Source organism: Cherax quadricarinatus, chromosome 34 (assembly GCF_038502225.1).
Source record: "Cherax quadricarinatus isolate ZL_2023a chromosome 34, ASM3850222v1, whole genome shotgun sequence".
NCBI lineage: Eukaryota > Metazoa > Arthropoda > Malacostraca > Decapoda > Parastacidae > Cherax > Cherax quadricarinatus.
This window is the reverse complement of record NC_091325.1, coordinates 4,048,094-4,070,823: the sequence shown is the minus strand read 5'-3', so window position 1 is coordinate 4,070,823 and position 22,730 is coordinate 4,048,094. Positions and strand designations below refer to the sequence as shown.

Here is a 22,730-nt window from a genome sequence, read left to right as displayed (position 1 = left end):
GTGCCGTCTTCAGTGTTTGTGGTAACAATAACAGAGTTACATCGCTAGTGTCCCGTCCTCAGTGCATGTAACGTCCCATGTACAGTTTGTAGTTATTGTTCAGTGTGCTCTGGCGTATAAATGTTCATCTGTATGTGCTTGTAGGGATCGAGTCTTAGATCCAGGCCTCTCTTCTCCCCTTGTGTGTGTGTGTGTGTGTGCGTTTGTTTATTTGTGTGTGTGTGCGTGTGTGTATGCGTGTGTGTGTGTGTGTGTGTGTGTGTGTGTGTGTGTGTGTGTGTGTGTGTGTGTGTGTGTGTGTGTGTGTGTGTGTGTGTGCGTGTGTGCAATTTGTTCCAGTGAGAGCCCGCTTCGAGTATCTTTGCTTAGCATAACTGCTTCGTAAGGCAAAAACACTTCCTTTGCGCTCTCCTAGGGAACTTCTCCCTCCAGTGGGTATGTTAGTAGATGTCTTCCTCCAGTGGCATCCTAGCTAACGTCACCCTCCAGTAGTATCCTGGCTAACGTCTCCCTCCAGTGGCATCATGGCTAACGTCACCCTCCAGTAGCATCCTGGCTGACGTCTCCCTCCAGTGGTATCCTAACAGAAGTCTCCCTTCAACAACATCCCAGCACACAACGCACCAGAGCTCCACTTACTAACTCAACTGGTGTACAAGAAGTGCCCTTCATTGGCGTCTTCGCTAAGACATGAAATATTAAAGAAATGATCGATGCCGCTTGAGGTCTTCGGCCTTGAAGAGCTACGAGGTTTAACAAAATATTGTGGGCGTTACACTCAACTTTGTGGAGAATCTCTTGACATTAAGGTAACATTTGATATTTTTTTCTCCTTTGCAATATAGCAATTAGACGCAGTTTTGGAATGACGGATTTGAGCGAGAAAATGAAGAATTTAATTTACTGATATTCACAAAACAACTTATTTTTATTCCAACGTAAAAATCTTGAGATATATATATGACATTGGCTTGAGCACTAGCTGACAAATATGGCATATGATTGTTTTCTTCTTTATAAAGGCAATCAACACCCATTTGTAAATGCGCTGCAGAGCGTCACTTTTTTATATATGCAAATTTGTAGCAAGAATTTCATAAATGTTGGCCAACGCCTCACACCTTTCTGAGACGTCGATTTATACAATAAAAACAGGATCTATTTGATAAGTATTGTATAAAATTATCATATTTATGATTTTTCTTTTATATCTGTGTATGATAATAGCTCACTATTTTTTTTTTAATAAATGTGAGTACCTAGCAAAAAAAATTTTGCAGATTTTATTTATCTTGTAAAAAAATAATTTTCTCGAAGCAACACATGAACACAGATTTAGCATCAACGAAATCATCGCATGAGGCTAAAATTGAGTCAAATTTTTGGTTCGCATTTACCATGAAATCTTTCCATCAGAATTTTTTTTTCTGATTAATTATAAAACAAAATCAAGAAATTATAAATTACTTTTAACCACTAATGTGTTTCTCCTTTCATCGTTATATCTTTCCTATTTGAAAATATATCACCAAAAATCCTCAGGTGAAATTCTCAACAAACTCGTAATTATAATAAGAACTGTGAAGCTCGACTGGTGGTCAGGGACGTGCATGCTACTGTGATACCAACAATGTGGAGACAAATGCTTACGTAGAACTAAGTACTTTCTTTAAGGACAAGTTTCACCACGAATGACTTCTTTAGTCCTGAAGAAGTCACTTGTGATGAAACGCTTCCTCTGAGAAATATCCTCATGTGTACTAAAGCGTCTTTCACGATGGTCAAGCTGGGATCACTGAAAGATTTTCACTCAAAGACTGTGTTATATGTTTATTAACTAGTGCTTCAGAGGTTAGAAAGTCTCTGTATCTGGGCCTCGATACCAGCTGAGAGTTGCAGCTGTTCCACCTGTACAACACACGCTGTACCGCTGCAATGACCCAGTTATCAATTATTAGATTAGTGTCAAGAGAAGATATAAAGGACTGGTATAACGCCCTGCTAATTAGTGTGGCATGTACTCCACCGTGTGAGGCTGGAGTACACCACGCGTTGTGTCGTAGAAGATAATCCACACAGTGTCGTAGAAGACTCTCCACGTGAGGTGGAGAGCCTTCTACAGTGTGGTGGAGAGCACTCCACTTAGTGTAGTGGAGGGCTCCCCACGTATTAGTTTTTGATTGTGTTGCTCCACCTGTGAAATCTCTCTTGTTTGACTTTCTTCCCTCCCCCTCCTGTGGGGGGGAGGAAGGGGGAACCGGCGGGGGAGGGGAGGGGGTCATACATGGCTGGGGTGGGGGATGGGTACGGCATGGGAAAAAAGGGGGATTCGTATATGCGTCTTGGAATAAATACTGAGAAATTTGGATGGCTAAAGTAGACAGACTGACCCTCTTGTGTCGAGAAATTCACTGCAAGTTCCTAAAAATTGACTGATGAAAACACTTTATCAGGCCGTCTTTTACAGTATTTTTTTTTTTTTTTGTTATTTATTGGTTAATATTATCATGACTCTTCCATCACCATTAATCGTTATTACATGAAAAAAAACGCTACAAATAACACTTCATAAAATCACTTTTTTAAAAAAATATTACAGTATGGTACAAAATACACCCCCTTGGGGAAGGGGGTGATGGAAAAACAAGAGACAGTGTCGGATATTAGTCAGGCGACGGACACGCAGGTCGGGGACTAGGACTCCGCTTGATGTCGGCGATGCGGACTACGGTGGTAGCCGGCGACTGGGCCCTGGGCGTGGGTCCTCGCGATAGCTGCCCGTCGCTGTTGCGGCCTCCGTCTCCGTTGCATTTGTCCCGGGCTGGAGGTCCCCGCTGTTGTCTCCTGGGCGCCGGTCCTGGACCCATGGGCAAAAAACACACTATTACTGCCAGATTCGTGGCTGCTCTCACAGGAGACCACTGGTGTCATGGTAACATATATATATATATATATATATATATATATATATATATATATATATATATATATATATATATATATATATATATATATATATATATATATGCATATATATATATATATATATATATATATATATATATATATATATATATATATATATATATATATATATATATATATATATATATATATATATATATATATATATATATATATATATATATATATATATATATATATATATATATATATATATGCATATATATATATATATATATATATATATATATATATATATATATATATATATATATATATGAGAGTATAGTTATACCAGAGCTCTTATATGTGTGTAAAACATGGGTGGTGAATGTTGCAACAAGGAGAAGGCTGGAGGCAGTGGAGATGTCATGTCTGAGGGCATTGTGTGGTGTGAATATAATGCAGAATTCATAATTTGGAAATTAGGAGGACGTGCGGGATTACTAAAACTATTATCCAGAGGGCTGAGGGGAGGGGGGGGTTGAAGAAATTCGGACATGTAAAGAGGCTGAAACAAAATAGAATGATTTCGAGAGTGTATAAATCTGTATTGAAGGGAAGGCTGAGTAGGGGTCGGCCTAGGAAAGGTTGGAGGGATTGGGTAAAGAAGGTTTTGTGTGCGAAGGACTTTGAATTCCAGCAAGCATGTGTGAGTGTGTTAGGAGCGAATGGAGACAAATGGTTTTTAGGAATTGACGTGCTGTTGGAGTGTGAGCAAAGTAATATTTATGAAGGGATTCAGGGAAACCGGAAGGCTGGACTTGAATCCTGGAGATGAGAAATACATTGTCTGCACTATGAAGGAGGGGTGTTAATGTTGAAGTTTAATAACTAGTGCAAGGACGCCTCTGGCAAGACAGTGATGGAGTGAATGATGATGAAAGTTTTTGCTTTTCGGGCCACCCTGCCTTGGTGGGAGAAGGCCGATGTGTTAATAAAATAATATATATATATATATATATATATATATATATATATATATATATATATATATATATATATATATATATATATATATATATATATATATATATATATATATATATATATATATATATATTTATATATAAACACTTCACAACCCGCGCATGGAATATGAAAATAAGACAAGGTTTTAATCACTTTTAAAACACCATCAAGTCTGTTTTTTTCCCTCCTATTCTTCCACTTACAGAACAATAAAATATATATACTCTCATGGACCACAGTTCGAGTCACCGTCCAACTTTATGCTTATTCACTGACAGTTATTTTATACGACTTATCTTGAGTTTTTACAAAGAGATGCTTATCTCTCAGGGTGTATGTACTTAAGATTTTATTTTAATTATTATTTTAAGGACGGTAGTGTTTTTTAATCTTATTGTACATTTGAAATGAAGCTTAAATGATCCGTGTGTAGTCTATAGGACTTTAATAACAGAAAACTAGTTGTTATTTCTCTATTTCAACTGATAAGGGGTACAGAACGGACCGTAACGTTATCTATTTTCCATCTCCAAAATGTAGGTTAATTGTGAATTGTTCCAGCCACAGTATTGTTGCCCTGGGTTAATTGTGAATTGTTCCAGCCACAGTATTGTGGCCCTGGGTTAATTGTGAATTGTTCCAGCCACAGTATTGTGGCCCTGGGTTAATTGTGAATTGTTCCAGCCACAGTATTGTGGCCCTGGGTTAATTGTGAGTTGTTCCAGCCACAGTATTGTGGCCCTGGGTTAATTGTGAATTGTTCCAGCCACAGTTTTGTGGCCCTGGGTTAATTGTGAATTGTTCCAGCCACAGTATTGTGGCCCTGGGTTAATTGTGAATTGTTCCAGCCACAGTATTGTGGCCCTGGGTTAATTGTGAGTTGTTCCAGCCACAGTATTGTGGCCCTGGGTTAATTGTGAATTGTTCCAGCCACAGTTTTGTGGCCCTGGGTTAATTGTGAATTGTTCCAGCCACAGTATTGTGGCTCTGGGTTAATTGTGAATTGTTCCAGCCACAGTATTGTGGCCCTGGGTTAATTGTGAATTGTTCCAGCCACAGTATTGTGGCCCTGGGTTAATTGTGAATTGTTCCAGCCACAGTATTGTGGCCCTGGGTTAATTGTTAATTGTTCCAGCCACAGTATTGTGGCCCTGGGTTAATTGTTAATTGTTCCAGCCACAGTAATGTGACTCTGGGTTAATTGTGAATCGTTCCATCCACAGTATTGTGACTTAGAGCACAGTATTACAACCCACCTAGCGAGGTGTGTCTCGTGTCAACCTGCAGCAACTCACGGCTCTTCCTTTTTAAATCCTTATGAATAATTTTCATATTATTCCCTTAATAGCCAAGTGTGAGAGAAATTCTGAATGACACACAAGACATGAAGGAAGAGCCGTAGCTGACAAACACACAGGAGAAACAGCTTAAGATTTCATTGCAATAACATCACATGAACTGGGAAGCTTCGTCAACGTGACAAAGTTCTATTAAGAGAGACGCTGTTCCTTGTGTGTTCGTCGTCCACGTTGTCTCCTCTGTCGTCCAGGTAATAGCCATGGACTCAATGTTTTAAATTCGGAATAAATGTTTACTCCTATCTTCAGGGGTGTCTGGTAGTGCTAAAAAAATTATTCCCTCACACTTTTGGCAATTATTCTAAAAATTTCTAGACCTTACAGACACTAGTATAAAATTTGCAATTAATAGAAGTTAAAGTATTTGTATTATAATAACTACGTCAAAATATGCAGGCTAAACAAATTATAAAAAGTACTCAGACATATTAGAGTACTTAAGGCAAGACTGAAAGTAGTCTACATCATATAATTTTATGATTTAGCTAGAGTTAAATAAAAATATATATGTAGCATTCTAGTCAACTTGTAATGTATGTAAATACTGTGTCTTTTTTGAGAGTTTTAAGAAAATTAATGAATATATATATATATATATATATATATATATATATATATATATATATATATATATATATATATATATATATATATATATATATATATATATATATATATATATATATATATATATATATATATATATATATGAAGTACCAGTCAACTCTTATGCATTAACATCTGGAGAGATTATTGACTTATTGGTCTTTAATAAATTAACTGTGATTAGTCATTATTTCTTCTTATAACCAAGTATTTTACGTCTAGATTTTCTTAAAAATTATTTATTAATTGTATCACTCTCAGTTGTTTAAAAATCAATTATTATTTCTATGGATACTTTTCAGATTATTTAGATGAATATATATATGTATTATGTTGTCCAAAGATTTGTAGATTTCATTAGTAGGAATAAAAGGGAGACAGGGAGCTTCCCAGGAGACACTCGTCACACACACACACACACACACACACACACACACAGGATCCATACATAGCTTTAAGAAGAGGTATGATAAAGCTCACGGAGCGGGAAGAGTGACCGGGTAGTGGCCAGGTGAAGAGGCGGGGCCAGGAGCTGTGAATAAACCCCCGCAACCATAACTAGGTGAGTATAACAGTAAAGATATGCTAAAGTGAGCTAAGAATATCAACTGGAAGTCGTTAAGAATATACATATATTAAATACGACCTCCAAAGAGAGGACTGAAAAAATTGAAAGATTTTATGAATGGTCTGAAACGTTAAATAAAGCTAAAAATTATGACGAAAATATTGTTTTTTCAGAGTAACAGGAATGAACGATCCAATCAATATTTTCTAAAAAAAAAAAAAATGAGCAGAAGATAGATAGTAAAAAGAATTATAGTAAATGGAAGAAGGGAAATAGTGAAATAAATACATTTGTAAATATAATGTAAACTAATGTGAATAAAGTAATATAAAAAATGAAAAAAAAATGGGATTTTATTAATGAAAAGAGACTTCATACAGTTTACCTGAAACTAAATTTGAAAAAAAAAAAATTTAAATGAGGTTGAATTTGTGAAGAAGAAACAGAGGAGGAAAAAATGAAGAATTGTATTACTGCTAAAAATAATATATACTAAGGAAAGTGAAATCCAAAAACGAAAAAAAAAATCAGTGATAAATATCCAAAGCAAAAAATGAGACACTCAAAATATATTAATATTATTTGCGAGAGGGAAGAATCTGTTAATATAAAGACGTTATTACATAATTTATTAAGGGAAATATTGATGAAGAGTCGCAGTCAAATGTTATTGTAATTTTTTATATAAAGAAATTTTACGGACTGCTTAGGAAGCTAAAACTGTGATTGAATTTTAAGTCAGATTTGTAAATGTGTAGAGACTTTCATGTGACAGTATACGAATGTGGTGACAAGAGTGTGAGAGAAGGTGACACACTGTCTGTGGTGACAAGAGTGTGAGAGAAGGTGACACACTGTCTGTGGTGACAAGAGTGTGAGAGAAGGTGACACACTGTCTATGGTGACAAGAGTGTGAGAGAAGGTGACACACTGTCTGTGGTGACAAGAGTGTGAGAGAAGGTGACACACTGTCTGTGGTGAAAAGAGTGTGAGAGAAGGTGACACACTGTCTGTGGTGACAAGAGTGTGAGAGAAGGTGACACACTGTCTGTGGTGACAAGAGTGTGAGAGAAGGTGACACACTGTCTGTGGTGACAAGAGTGGAGCTGACAAAGAGTCACCAGGAAGTATATGAAGACCTCAGCAGAAGATTTAGGAAGATATTCAAAGTGGAGAGAGGGAGGTTCCCAATAAACCGAGGTGGTAGAGTACATTTCTTAGAGCAGTAGAAGAAATTATCAATATAAACTATATAAATCCAATTAGGGAGATTATTTTCGTTTGTAGATGACATATGCTCTTAAGTAACTTAATAAATAATAAAAAAATAAATAAATAAACCAGAACGACAAGATTATGTGAAAGAATAATCACAATGATTTAAAGAAAAGATCTTAGAAATAACAAATGGCCATAATATTGCAAGGCGATGTAAATAATTTATACATAGTGATTTGTTACGTATAAGTAACTGGAATCAAACTGTGCGTCTACACTGCAAACTAAATTGTTGGCCATCGTAATGGCGCTGAAGTTGACTTCTGACACTAAACTTGACTCTATGATTATTACTGAATCTATGTCATCACTGAAGGCTCTTGACTCTAAAAGGAATATAAGACATAATGGTTTATTGAAAGGTGCTGCAGAGGTATGAAAAAAAATGAAAGATGTGGGAAGTAATAGACAAAACGGGAAAATCAAAAAGGTAGCCAGAGATTAGAACAGGTCAGACAGGAATATGTAAATGTGAGAAGGAAGGAAGGAAGGAAGGAAGGAAGGAAGGAAGGAAGGAAGGAAGGAAGGCAGAAACATTGGAAGTGAAATAGTGGATAAGAGCAAAGTAGACCCAAAAATTTTTATTCTAACTTGAAAAAATGTAAATTAAATGTTGACAAATTATAAAGAATGAAGGACAAGGACAAATTCACTGAGGTTGAGGAGAAAATGTCTGAGGTATTTAATATAAAGTTTCAGAGTGACTTGACAAAAAAAAATTGAGTATAAGTGACTTGAATCCCAAAACCGAGATCTGGAATAGAGGATAATGAAATAAGTTAAGAAGAAAGAGCAAACAGACACAATACCGTGACTGGAACAATACACAAATAACCCGCACGTAGGAGAGAGAAGCATGTAACCACGTTTCTGACCGACTTAGACCATTTCCAAGTCACACTAACACACGAAGGTGAGGGGGACAGTATATATAGGAGAGGGAGACAGACAGAGAGGCGAAGAAACAGGGAAGTGGAGAATTAGTTGTAGAGGTAAGGAAATAACTAAGGAAGAAGTAAATAAATTTCTTATAAATACCGTAAAGAAAACAAAATCAAGAGGACCAGACGGGACATCAACTTTGGGTGTTAAAAGAATATACAGAAGATTTACGCTGCTCACTGCTGAATAATTCTTAAGAATTACAGGATTACAGGAAGGTAAAGTGGAAGACAGATGGAGGATGGCACATATTGTGCTAATATTTAAAAATAGTAACAGGGAAGATCTATTTAACTATAATCCAGTGTAACTCACACGTGTTGTTGTAAAAATACTGAAAAAAAAATCAAAGGAGTCTGGATAAAATATTTGAAGAGCAAAAACCCAGCTAATTAGTAAATAATTCTTTTTGCGATCTGTAAATTGATGTATATTTAAATCCATTAAGTTCTTATGTCAAAGCCACCTAAATTGTTTAAGAAAGAAATATTTGCATTAATCTACATTTAAAAAAAAAAATTTTGAGAGAGAGAGTTAAAGAAGAAAATCTAAACTAGAAACTGCAAAGACAAGAGGAATAAAAGGAGGAGAGACGTTCTGCTGGTGAGGAAAATGTGAAAAGTGGAGAGATGTTACAAGTGGGGAGATGTCACAAGTGGGGAAAATGTCACAAGTGGGGAAATGTCACAAGTGGGGGAAATGTCACAAGTGGGGAAACGTCACAAGTGGGGGAAATGTCACAAGTGGGGAAATGTCACAAGTGGGGGAAATGTCACAAGTGGGGAGACGTCACAAGTGGGGAGATGTCACAAGTGGGGAGCCAATAGAATCAACACTTACTCCTACAATATATTAATTTATATAAATAATAACTCATGAGAAAGAATAAAAAAACTGTGTATAAGTTTGAGGATGATACAAAAATTTTAGATAACATAAACAAGAATAATGATTGTAAATCAATACAAGATGACTTAGATAAACCGAATAAATCGAGTGATAGATGTTTGATGGCATTGAATGAAGATAAATGTCAAGTAAAGGAAATGGAAGAGAGCAAAATCAGGTCGCATGAAGAGTATTAATAGTATTAAAAATTCTGAAATTCTGAACAGAGAGAGAGGCCCAGAATTCTGAATAGACTGGCCCAGAATTCTGAATAAACTGGCCCAGAATTCTGAATAGACGGGCCCAGAATTCTGAACAGAGAGGCGCAGAATTCTGAAAAAAGGGCCCAGAATTCTGAACAGAGAGGCGCAGAATTCTGAAAAAGGGCCCAGAATTCTGAATAGAGAGGCGCAGAATTCTGAAAAAGGGCCCAGAATTCTCAACAGAGAGGCGCAGAATTCTGAAAAAAGGGCCGGCCCAGAATTCTCAACAGAGAGGCGCAGAATTCTCAACAGAGAGGCGCAGAATTCTGAAAAAGGGCCCAGAATTTATTATTATAAAAAGGTTGTCAGCAAATCATGCAAATAATATTGTGAGAAACTCATGTGCTACTCTATATAAGAATAAAATACCCTTCAAATACTTGACCAGAGAAATGCTAAAAATCCTTGTTGTGAAATGCTGAATCAAAATTGAAATGTGAAGCAGCTATGTGGTGCCCACGACCGAAAAAAAAATACGAGTAGGTAAGTTAGAAAAGATGCAAATTAGAGCCACTAAGCTACCATACCTGAAACTGAATTATGATGGAAAGTAAAGAAGAAACATAAAAATTTATATAAAGTTATAAATGAACATAATGAAATTGATAAAGAAGATTTCTAAACACACACACACACACACACACACACACACACACACACACACACACACACACACACACACAGGAGCTAGGATTCGACCCCTGCAACCACAAATAGGTGAGTACAAATAGGTGAGTACACACACACACACACACACACACACACACACACACACACACACACACACACACACACACACACACACACACACACACACACACACCGTCGCCATGGGAAGCACAAATAAAGAAGATCTGACAATGTTTAATATTGCAACAGTATTGGCTGCAATATTGCAACAATACTGACACATGACACCACATTTCAGAACGCCTTCCCCCCCCCTCTCCCTACTTTACAAAAATCGTCTTATAAAGCGATTTTACAATAGTGATCCTACAACTTACACACGTGACACTAAATTTTAGTCATTCCTGAAAAAAAAATCACTTACAAAATATAATAACCTGATTAATATAATAATTAGTAACGATACACTTTGTATATATAATTTTAATAAATTTAAAAAAGCCTCGCAGTGAAAAAAATAATAATATAAGTTATTATATAGGTCAAAAAAGTGAGAAAAATTATATTATTTGGTAAAAATGTTCACCATATATGATGACATTTTTTGACAAAATGTATCCAGTTTTTGCTATATATTTTTTACATTTATTAACAAACGTGTTATAATAAATTGCAAAAAAATGATGATAGTAATAGAAAGAATGAACAACAATAATAATAATAACTATAATAATAATAATAATAATAATAATAATAATAATAATAATAATAATATTATAATAATAATAATAATAATAATAATAATAATAATAATAATAATAATAATAATAATAAAAATATTAATAATAAATATGTCTAATAATAAAATAATTATAATTATTAAAAGTACTTATCTACAGCAAAATATATATAAAAATAACAATATAGTATTTTAGCAGAAATTAGTAACAGTAATAACATTAACGAAAATATAATCTCATGAAAATTTGAGCAAATAATTTGATAACTGACGATTATTATAGTAATTTGTATCAAAGATGTTTATATGAAGGCAAAATTGAAAATGGAACATGACAAGTGATATATGACAATTTTATATATATATATATATATATATATATATATATATATATATATATATATATATATTTACATAAAGAGTGACGTGGTCAATACAAAAGGCAAATGATTATTGACACGGTTCTGCCACCATCACCACCATTACCTTCTATTCCACCAGCGCCGCCACCACCACCACTAACACCAACACCACCACCAACGCCAACACCACCACCACTACCACGCCACCGCCAACACCAGAGGTGTTGTAAGGTTGGGGAACCCCACCGTAAACCCCACCACTCGCCCCAACTCCCTGTATTCCATCAACATTATAACAATATAATTTGTATGTTTTCATGACGAACTAAATGCCCTTTAGAGTCTATTACGTCTTGATGGCAACTTTTAACTTCCAACAAACAAACACAAAACTATTTTGAATTCTTGAGCTATGTAATTCCAGTCTAATTCTTGTAATCCCTCTAATTGCGGTAGTAAAACAGGATTAACGGCAGGATAAAAGGGGAGATTTGGATGCCATAAACGGACGTTATTGTCATATTCGCTAACGGGAAATATATATTTTTCTATTGTGTTGACATGTCTGCAGTGGTTGGCTAAAGTGTTGGATAATGTGTCAGTCTTTGAGTCTAGCATAATGCTGTGGAAATATTTTTTGTAAGGGTTGGATGTAGGTTGGTAGTGGGTGTGTGAGTGTGTGTGTTAGGCATGTGTTATGGAGGCCAGACTGGTAGTTTGTGTTGATGTATTACAGTTATTTTGTCTCCTGCCTTTTCTTTACATTGATCAAGGCTGAGGGACTCAATACCTTATCTTCCACTGCCTCCAGGATGTAACCTTAACATTGACTGGGTAAAGTTACATCTTCACGGTGAAGATACCCAACGTGTTAATCATCAACGTGTGGGCGTTGTATACCATTAATACAGTCATCAACGTGTGGGTGTTGTATACCATTAATACAGTCATCAACGTGTGGGTGTTGTATACCATTAATACAGTCATCAACGTGTGGGTGTTGTATACCATTAATACAGTCATCAACGTGTGGGTGTTGTATGCCATTAATACAGTCATCAACGTGTGGGTGTTGTATCCCATTAATACAGTGATATTAGAGGAAGTTGTATGTGCGATATGATTTAATAATTAATACGATTCATGGGGAAAATACTTATAAACATATTTTGTATTTCTGTAGTTACTTTGAGATGTGTGGTAAGAAAGTTGCAGGTGATGCATTAGCAGTATATAGGGTTTCTTAGAAATAAGGAGGCTTTCCTTCTTCGAATGTCGACGTGAGGTTGCAATAGTTGGTGAATTCGCTTAATTTGTGAAGAAGGAAAGAAATCGAAGGCTTGACAGAAAGTATAGTCGCTTTACATATATGAAAATAAAAAAAGTGAGATAGCCCAAGAATTATAGAGACATGAGTAGGGCTGCGGGATGTTGCAGTTCCGATGGTCATCTGAGCTGTGATGTCAGCATGCTTCTGACAAGACGGTGATTGAACGAATGATGGGGAAAGTGTTTTCTCTTTTTCCGTCATTATATGTTGGACGGAAATGGCCGATATGTAAAAAAAAAAATAAAACGAAATTTGTTGAGATAATAAGATATGTATATGTGTATGCTTTTGTGTGTGTGTGTGTGTTTACACACGTATTCTCTTCTACACAAAAAAAAATAATGTCTGCCTCCTCAAACTTTGCTTATTTCACAATAATATCATAAAAATATAATTTTAAGCTCGTAGCGCACAATTTATTGCAATCATTATATATGCTGAAGTCGGGAGATTTTATTTCTGGCCATGCGTGTATAATATGTTTAATTTATGTTTGATAAAAGGAGCCATCAAGACGCAGGTTACAAGACCTGACACTCACTCAGCAGAGTACACACTCGACTCTCACAGCCTCACACTCACTCAGCAGAGTTCACACTCGACTCTCACAGCCTCACACTCACTCAGCAGAGTTCACATTCGACTCTCACAGCCTCACACTCACTCAGCAGAGTACACACTCGACTCTCACAGCCTCACACTCACTCAGCAGAGAACACACTCGACTCTCACAGCCTCACACTCACTCAGCAGAGTACACACTCGACTCTCACAGCCTCACACTCACTCAGCAGAGTTCACATTCGACTCTCACAGCCTCACACTCACTCAGCAGAGTACACACTCGACTCTCACAGCCTCACACTCACTCAGCAGAGTACACACTCGACTCTCACAGCCTCACACTCACTCAGCAGAGTACACACTCGACTCTCACAGCCTCACACTCACTCAGCAGAGTACACACTCGACTCTCACAGCCTCACACTCACTCAGCAGAGTACACACTCGACTCTCACAGCCTCACACTCACTCAGCAGAGTACACACTCGACTCTCACAGCCTCACACTCACTCAGCAGAGTACACACTCGACTCTCACAGCCTCACACTCACTCAGCAGAGTACACACTCGACTCTCACAGCCTCACACTCACTCAGCAGAGTACACACTCGACTCTCACAGCCTCACACTCACTCAGCAGAGTACACACTCGACTCTCACAGCCTCACACTCACTCAGCAGAGTTCACACTCGACTCTCACAGCCTCACACTTACTCAGCAGAGTACACACTCGACTCTCACAGCCTCACACTCACTCAGCAGAGTTCACACTCGACTCTCACAGCCTCACACTCACTCAGCGGAGTTCACACTCGACTCTCACAGCCTCACACTCACTCAGCAGAGTTCACACTCGACTCTCACAGCCTCACACTCACTCAGCAGAGTACACACTCGACTCTCACAGCCTCACACTCACTCAGCAGAGTACACACTCGACTCTCACAGCCTCACACTCACTCAGCAGAGTTCACACTCGACTCTCACAGCCTCACACTCACTCAGCAGAGTACACACTCGACTCTCACAGCCTCACACTCACTCAGCAGAGTTCACACTCGACTCTCACAGCCTCACACTCACTCAGCAGAGTACACACTCGACTCTCACAGCCTCACACTCACTCAGCAGAGTACACACTCGACTCTCACAGCCTCACACTCACTCAGCAGAGTACACACTCGACTCTCACAGCCTCACACTCACTCAGCAGAGTTCACACTCGACTCTCACAGCCTCACACTCACTCAGCAGAGTTCACACTCGACTCTTACAGCCTCACACTCACTCAGCAGAGTTCACACTCGACTCTCACAGCCTCACACTCACTCAGCAGAGTTCACACTCGACTCTCACAGCCTCACACTCACTCAGCATAGTTCACACTCGACTCTCACAGCCTCACACTCACTCAGCAGAGTTCACACTAGGCTCTCACAGCCTCACACTCACTCAGCAGAGTTCACACTCGACTCTCACAGCCTCACACTCACTCAGCAGAGTTCACACTCGACTCTCACAGCCTCACACTCACTCAGCAGAGTTCACACTCGACTCTCACAGCCTCACACTCACTCAGCAGAGTTCACACTAGGCTCTCACAGCCTCACACTCACTCAGGAGAGTTCACACTCGACTCTCACAGCCTCACACTCACTCAGCAGAGTTCACACTCGACTCTCACAGCCTCACACTCACTCAGCAGAGTTCACACTAGGCTCTCACAACCTCACCTTTAGAGAGGCAGAAGCTCTAACTCTACATTTTACTTCTTGAAGAAAAGTTAAGAGTCGTGTTAAGTAACAATATCCCAGAAACTCTGGATACTACAACGAAGCTGCCAACAAATTATTAATAACATGGAACACTGGAACACTGCAAGTACACAATGATACCATTTTCCTTAATATGTGTAAGTTTGTTTTCTTCCCAGTTTACAAAGTGGCAGACCTCTGTACTTAGGACCAGAGGTCTATGTACCCTGCTAATATGTGTTCCCTGGAGCGGTGGTAGTTCGCTGTACCAATCTCACCTGAACCCTAAATAAATGGTGGTCATCTGTACTCAGTTTAGTTTTACGCTAGGGTAGTGGTGGCCAACTATACCCAGCTCTCTGCTCCATGAGGAAGGAGTGAGCACCTGTACCATGCTCACCTGTTCTCTGGGGTCCCCTTTACCCAGAGGTGTTGTAGTACCTACTGCATCACCAACAGGTACTCCTCTGGGCACATGAAAGCTGTATATGTATATATATATATATATATATATATATATATATATATATATATATATATATATATATATATATATCTCACCTGCGTCGTTTCTTCATCATTGTTAGTGACATTGTTGGTCCGTGCCACGTACATGGACTGTCCTTGGTGCTACAAGCAACAATATGCTACTATAGAACGTCATACACCTCACCTTGTGGGTGAAACGTCATCAATAAAGAATCGTTTTATACTGCAGTTGTGTCTTTCTTGTGTTTTTCTCCCATGACATCGTTTTACAGGATCCAAGGAAGAGGATTTAATAGTGATAAATTTACATGCGGGACTCGTGAATTTGTTGTAGTATTTCCCTTCCTTGTGAAGGATCGTTGTCTGTGAGGTGACTCTTTACTTAGCGAATGTCTTCTCCACTATTCACATTATCAGTCCTTTTCTTCTACTTGTCCCTTTGACGAGTTACTTCACCTGTCTCTTGTACTTTACGTAAACATTCCTCTGTCTTGTGTGGATTATTTCTGTTACCTTTACTGAATATTTTATGAAGACTGGGGACTTTCGAATTTTTTCTCTGGACAAAACAGCTGCAGTGTGACGCTCCTTACTTTCTGTATTATTGTATTTTATTTCTATACATTCATTTGCATTGTACGTAACAGTGGATTTCATTTTTTATTCACTCTTCATTTTTCTGGTTTAGTTATGATGGTATTCATAGCTTCCTGGGTGAACACTATGGGATGCTTGTTGCTGAAGCTGAGACTACTGATGAAGACGGGGAGGTGTACTGGAGAAGCTGCAGTAGTTACGTTCAGCCAGCATTACCTAGGTTAGGTAAGGTTCGTCAGGAAACAGTGCAAGTGTTTCCTGTCGCAGGTCTTAGTGAGATGACGACCAGCCGTCATCTGATTGAGGCCTTCCGCTGGCTTACCGGTCCACCCCTTTAAAAATTATGGTCATAGTTCACCAGTACCGGTTGTAATCAACTACCATCTGTCACCTCGTCTCGAATCTCGCCAGAGCGAGAAAGAAAGAGAAAGAGAGAGACAACACTGACAGAAGAGCGACTTCTCCCTATGTTTCTCCTTATGGAACATCTGAGGGCCTAAGGAATCAGTTGCGAGGATTGGTTACAATGCTTCCGTCTCTGTGAGGATGTCTGTCTCGCTGAAGATTAATTCTCTTGCCAAGTCAAGAGACTTTTGTATCACCTCCTGGTTGGGGACTCATACTATATTTCTTTTAGCTATTTTCTTTTGCAATTTGTAACATATTCAGGAAATATTATATTAATTTTTTATTCGTTAATAAAGGTCTTTAAGAATTTATCAGTAAGACCATCTTCTATTTTTCTTTGATTAATATTTTTTTTTCATTTGCAATATTCAACAAGGAAAGCTTATTTTCCTGACAATTAACAAATTAATGAATAAAACGCGTAAAAAATCAAAATCTCATCGTGAGAGACGCCTCGTTCACCAGAAGCTTTATCAATCAAATAAACACGAGAACGAAGACTTGCATAGATGAACCAGAAAGGGTAAGTCGTACTTTCTTTCATCCCTACACCACTTTCACCTCTCTGGTTAACCTATATAATTCTCCCTTCCCATATGTAAATAAAAGAGACCTTGCTGTTATATATGTTTCATTCATCGTGACCTTGTCTGGCGGAGTATAACTTTCGGAAAGCGTTTAGCTTTGTGGTAAAGCGTAAATATTAGCTAGATTTCTCCCATTTGTCTTGAGGGAACTGCAGGAGCTGTCAAGTGACTTCTGATAAGAACATCTGAGAGCTGATCAGGATTTGTCAAGTAACTTTTGATAAGGACATCTGAGAGCTGGTCAGGAGTTGTCAAGTGACTTTTGATAAGGACATCTGAGAGCTGATCAGGAGTTGTCAAGTGACTTTTGATAAGGACATCTGAGAGCTGGTCAGGAGTTGTCAAGTGACTTTTGATAAGGACATCTGAGAGCTGATCAGGAGTTGTCAAGTGACTTTTGATAAGGACATCTGAGAGCTGATCAGGATTTGTCAAGTGACTTTTGATAAGGACATCTGAGAGCTGATCAGGAGTTGTCAAGTGACTTTTGATAAGAACATCTGAGAGCTGATCAGGAGTTGTCAAGTGACTTTTGATGAGGACATCTGAGAGCTAATCAGGAGTTGTCAACTGATTTTTGATAAGGACATCTGAGAGCTAGTTAGGAGCTGTTAATGAGGTTCTGATAAGGACATCTGAGAGCTTGTCAGGAGCTGTCAAGTGACTTCTGATAAGGACATCTGAGAGCTGATCAGGAGCTGACAAGTAACTTCTGATAAGGACGTCCTAGAGCTGATCAGGAGCTGTCAATGACATCTGAGAGCTGGTCAGGAGCTGTCAAGGGACTTCTGATAAGGACGTCTGAGAGCTAATCAGGAGCTGCCAAGTAACCTCTGATAAGGACGTCTGAGAGCTGATCAGGAGCTGTCAAGTAACCTCTGATAAGGACGTCTGAGAGCTGATCAGGAGCTGTCAAGTAACCTCTGATAAGGATGTCTGAGAGCTGATCAGGAGCTGTCAAGTAACCTCTGATAAGGACGTCTGAGAGCTGATCAGGAGCTGTCAAGTGATTTCTGCAAAGAACATCTGAAAGTGTGTGTTGCAAGTGCCTTCCCTGAAGGATAACACGACCAACAGGATCGTCAGATCAGCAAAGGATCTCACCAAAGATTATCACAGGGATCCCCGCTGGAACCCCACAAAGAATCACCTAAGAAGGATCCCATTGTGGGTCACACAAAGATCCCACACTTATTCATACTAAGTGTAAAGGGATCCACTTGCTATTTTACACTTTCTTATATTGTAAAAAAAATGCAGCAAGACACACTGGGGCATTATTTTGTCTACTCTACTGCTATGAAGGTTATACATTAAATTCAGCTTGAAAAATGAATGAAAGTACAATGAGAAATAATGAATATCACCCAACTGAATACAAACGATAAATAATGATGAATTGCAAAAAAAAAAATGAAAACAGAAGCAGCGTTAAAAAAAGAAACTCTTAATTTCGATCTTCGTCCGAGATCGTCTTCAGTAGTACAGGGTTGTATGGTGACTCAATCCACAGGTCAGGTGTATGTGGCTGATGTCCAGCGACGTACATGTGGCTCCCTCAACACACATGTGATCCGTTCATTACTTAAAGCAAAGCTTCCCTCTCTTTTTTATGTACCTCTGAAGATCGTCTCAGACTCAGATCGCAATATATAGTATCTTCTAAGACTGTTTCTACCTCATTGTAGACGGGCTTCGTTTCACACACACACGTATATATATATATATATATATATATATATATATATATATATATATATATATATATATATATATATATATATATATATATATATATGTATATATATATATGAAATGTGTTGTTACTCTGGTGTTCTGGTCACTGGAGTCACATATGACTCTTAGCTATCACTTATAAGCTTCAGTCACTTATATTACTTTCTATGTCACTCTAGAGTGTGTGCTGAATGTTCTTTTGTGTTCAATCTGTTGTCTGAATGTCCCTTGAGTTCATGTTGTAGTCTGTGTATTACAGGTGTTTAATTTCTTCTGTTCAGTGTTCATTATGTTTCTCGTGTTCATTCTCTCTTCAGAATTTCAGCATTCAGTTTGCCCCCCTTAAACCTTGTTGTTACTATTTGCTCTGTGTGTGTTCCGTGGTGTTTATATTTCTTGCTTCTTAGTATTTCTTGTTTAGTTATTCCCATTGTGTTTATTCTTTTTTATACCTTATTTTCTTGGTATTTTTATATGTGCTCATTCAGTGTTCTGTTGGTTGTGTTTATTTTATGCTTATTTTAACGCATTGTTTTTTTAGTTATTTAAGTGCTCAGTCAGTGTTTAGCCAGTGCTCAAAATTGTCATTCGTCTTGTGCTCTGTCCGCCACACTTCGAGTTAGGTCTTCGTGTTCTGAATCTGTGTTCAGGTTCTTTACTAATTCGCCAAAAAAAAAAAAAACGGCAGTTAGGAGAAGAGCCTTGTGAGGAATTTCTAGGTCGTCCTGGACTAGTGTGTCTTGACTATGGTATTAATGTTGGTAGAATTACCCACAATATGTTAGATAAAAGTACACAAGTGCAACTAATGTGACATTTTACTGTGGCAACGTTTCGCTCTCCAGGAGCTTTAAAGTTCCTGGAAAACGAAACGTTGCCACAGTAAAATATCACATTAGTTGCACTTGTGTCCTTTTACCTGCCTTGACAATGTTCCAGAATGGATCAAAACGTCGTCATTAGGTCCCCCACCTGATTACGCGTTTTTCTGGTGAATTGATCCTCCCACGATATAGTGATTATTTTTATTTTTCACTAATCTTCAAAGACTCTCTTGTCTAGTCATTGCTCTTAGGCTTCATTGGTAGTTTCTATCGTAACTACACATGTTACTCCACTTTGTGTATCCATATGCTCTTGCGCTACCGTCCACAGGATGGATATGGGATGCACAATAAACTAGCCACTTCGGTGGCAACATTTAAAATCTACTCCAGTAACGTAAACACAGCAGTGTGTACCAGTGGTCTGGCTTCTGGTTGCCACCAGATCTATGACTATTAATCCAATCACCTATTTCTATTCTTACTATTATAAACTTTTTTCTCTCTGTTATTCTTTTTGTGTTTAGTCATTCCTTTTGTGTCCAGTCATTTCTCGCGTGTTCAGTCGTTCCACTTGTGTTTATCTTCTGATTTACACGTAAATGTTCCCATGTTAGCTGTCAAAGTCCCGAATATTACTCTACCAAGAAGCAATGATGCGTGTCCTGTCTTTATATATATTTACAGAATGATTAATACCTTACTAATTTCTTAAAGTTACGAATAATTAAACCCTTCTGTTAGTCTTTGCAGTGTATGTAGAGAAAATAATGTTCTTTATACCCAGTTTGGCTTTTTTCTGATTGTATTACGCTCTCATCGCGATTACAACAGGCGCTTTTTGTATGATTGAGCAGACTTGGTATGATAGTGGCACACTATCAAGAGGACTTTTTCAACACGCTGAGGACTGTCACAGTGTGAGGTCTTCAACTGGTTGAGGACAGTCACAGCGTGAGGTCTTCAACTGGTTGAGGACAGTCACAGCGTGAGGTCTTCAACTGGTTGAGGACAGTCACAGTGTGAGGTCTTCAGCTGGTTGAGAACTGTCACAGTGTGAGGTCTTCAACTGGTTGAGGACAGTCACAGTGTGAGGTCTTCAACTGGTTGAGAACTGTCACAGTGTGAGGTCTTCAACACGCTGAGAGCCAAACGTACTCTACTCTTCTTAATGCCTGTATCTTCTCGTGTTTCCGTTCATACATTAGCGTTTTTATATCTTATAATCCATTTTATACTCTTCTTTCTGATAAATACGCAGCCTGAATAAGACAACAACACTCATCCGGCTGCCTTTTAGTGACTCGGAAATCTTTCCCATCATAATTCCAATCAGATTCTTTATGTTTTCTGAAGAACACACACACTATATATAAGAGAGATTAAAAGCAGTTAAAAATAACCTAGACAAACATTCACCATAGCCGACACCCATACTTTATACAGTCTACCCTTAATAATCCGACCACGATGTATTTATTATTTATTTTTTTTGGAGGGGGGAATGTTTGTTGAATGTTGTAATGAATGAATGATAAAAGAGGACTGAGGGAGCTAAACTGGAAAATTAATAAATGGAACAAGGTCGGATTAGGCGGGTGGACTGTTTAACAGACTCACTCTTCGTGTTCATACGTGAGAGGGTTAGGGGAGGGAGATGAGGGGACCAAACCTTGCTGGTTCCCTACTGAGAAATTTATGTGTTTCCAAACATTCACACATTCTTCCAATTTTTTCTGAATGAGTGTGTTTTGAAAAAAAAATCTATATTTATATTTTCTGAGTCAAAAAAAATGGGAAATCGTGCTCGGATGTTAAGGATAGACTGATAAACGCAATATGATTTTATTTTTATGATACATACAGCAGTGAATTGTTTTTTTTTCTCAAGGCACAGGTTATATACAGTTTCGTTATCTACTCAATACTTCTACAATTGGACATTTGTCTTGGCTATATACAAACACCTGAGGTCCGAGAGGTGGGTAAACAGGTGACATTCCAGATTTTCCTAGCTATTAGACTGAGTTCTTTTGATTGATGTATTTGGCGAAGTCACCCCTGCTTAAAACCCCCTTATAAACATGGGTGTGCAGGGGTGACTGGCGTAGGGAAGGATTTGGGGTAGGGAGGAAAGGGGAGGTTATGAAGTGGGAGTGGAAAAGAAGGGATTAAAGAAGGAAAAGGAAGGGTATACGGAGGAAGGGGGTGTAGGAGGAAATTAAAGAAGTAGGTGAGAGGGGGGGGAAGGAGAGGGAGAAAACGAGGAGGAGGTGAAGGAAGGAACGTTGAGGAAGAAAAGATGGAGGAGTGGATGTAAGTGGAAAGAAAGTAGATGGAAAATAAAATGGAGGATGGGACGGTCGAGGATGGGGCAATAGAGGATGGGATGATGAAAGGAGACGTGGAGGAGGAGGAGGAGGAGGTAAGAAAAATGGCTGAGCTTACTGACAATACTCACGTGACATACATGATGGTCAACTGGGCTTTGGGAACAAATAGAGCGGTACTAGAAACATTCCTGCGAACAATATATTGATACATTGCATGAAACATGACTTGTAGTGACTCAGTCAGACATTAAGGCAAAAAACACTAATATTTTTCTATTCTTATTTTTACATGTTCTAGGATATGTGAAGATTTTTAGTTTACATTGTGCTCTTTACACCGGATAGAGATAGATAGATAGATAGATAGATAGATACATACATAGAGAGAGAGAGAGAGACAGACAGACAGACAGAGACAGAGAGAGAGCACATTTGCATATGAACATTTAATACCCTCCCTGGTGACAGCCAGACAACAGGCCACAACAGACATGATAATCCATTAAACAGACATTAACTTCATCTTTACCTTAAGC

At 38.3% G+C, this 22,730-nt stretch overlaps 1 protein-coding gene across 2 annotated transcripts in view; it reads right to left on the bottom strand.

Moving 5' to 3' along the window:
- Nucleotides 1-228: 228 nt before the first annotated feature.
- The window catches only part of LOC128693715 (transcription factor Sp9-like), a 195,809-nt gene continuing 173,307 nt past the window's right edge, over nucleotides 229-22,730 (bottom strand). For both annotated transcript variants that reach the window (XM_070091134.1, XM_070091132.1), the window contains exon 4: nucleotides 229-2,857. In XM_070091134.1, coding sequence (XP_069947235.1) covers nucleotides 2,664-2,857 — 194 coding nt within the window. In that variant the 3' untranslated portion in view covers nucleotides 229-2,663. The remainder of the gene's footprint in view (nucleotides 2,858-22,730) is intronic.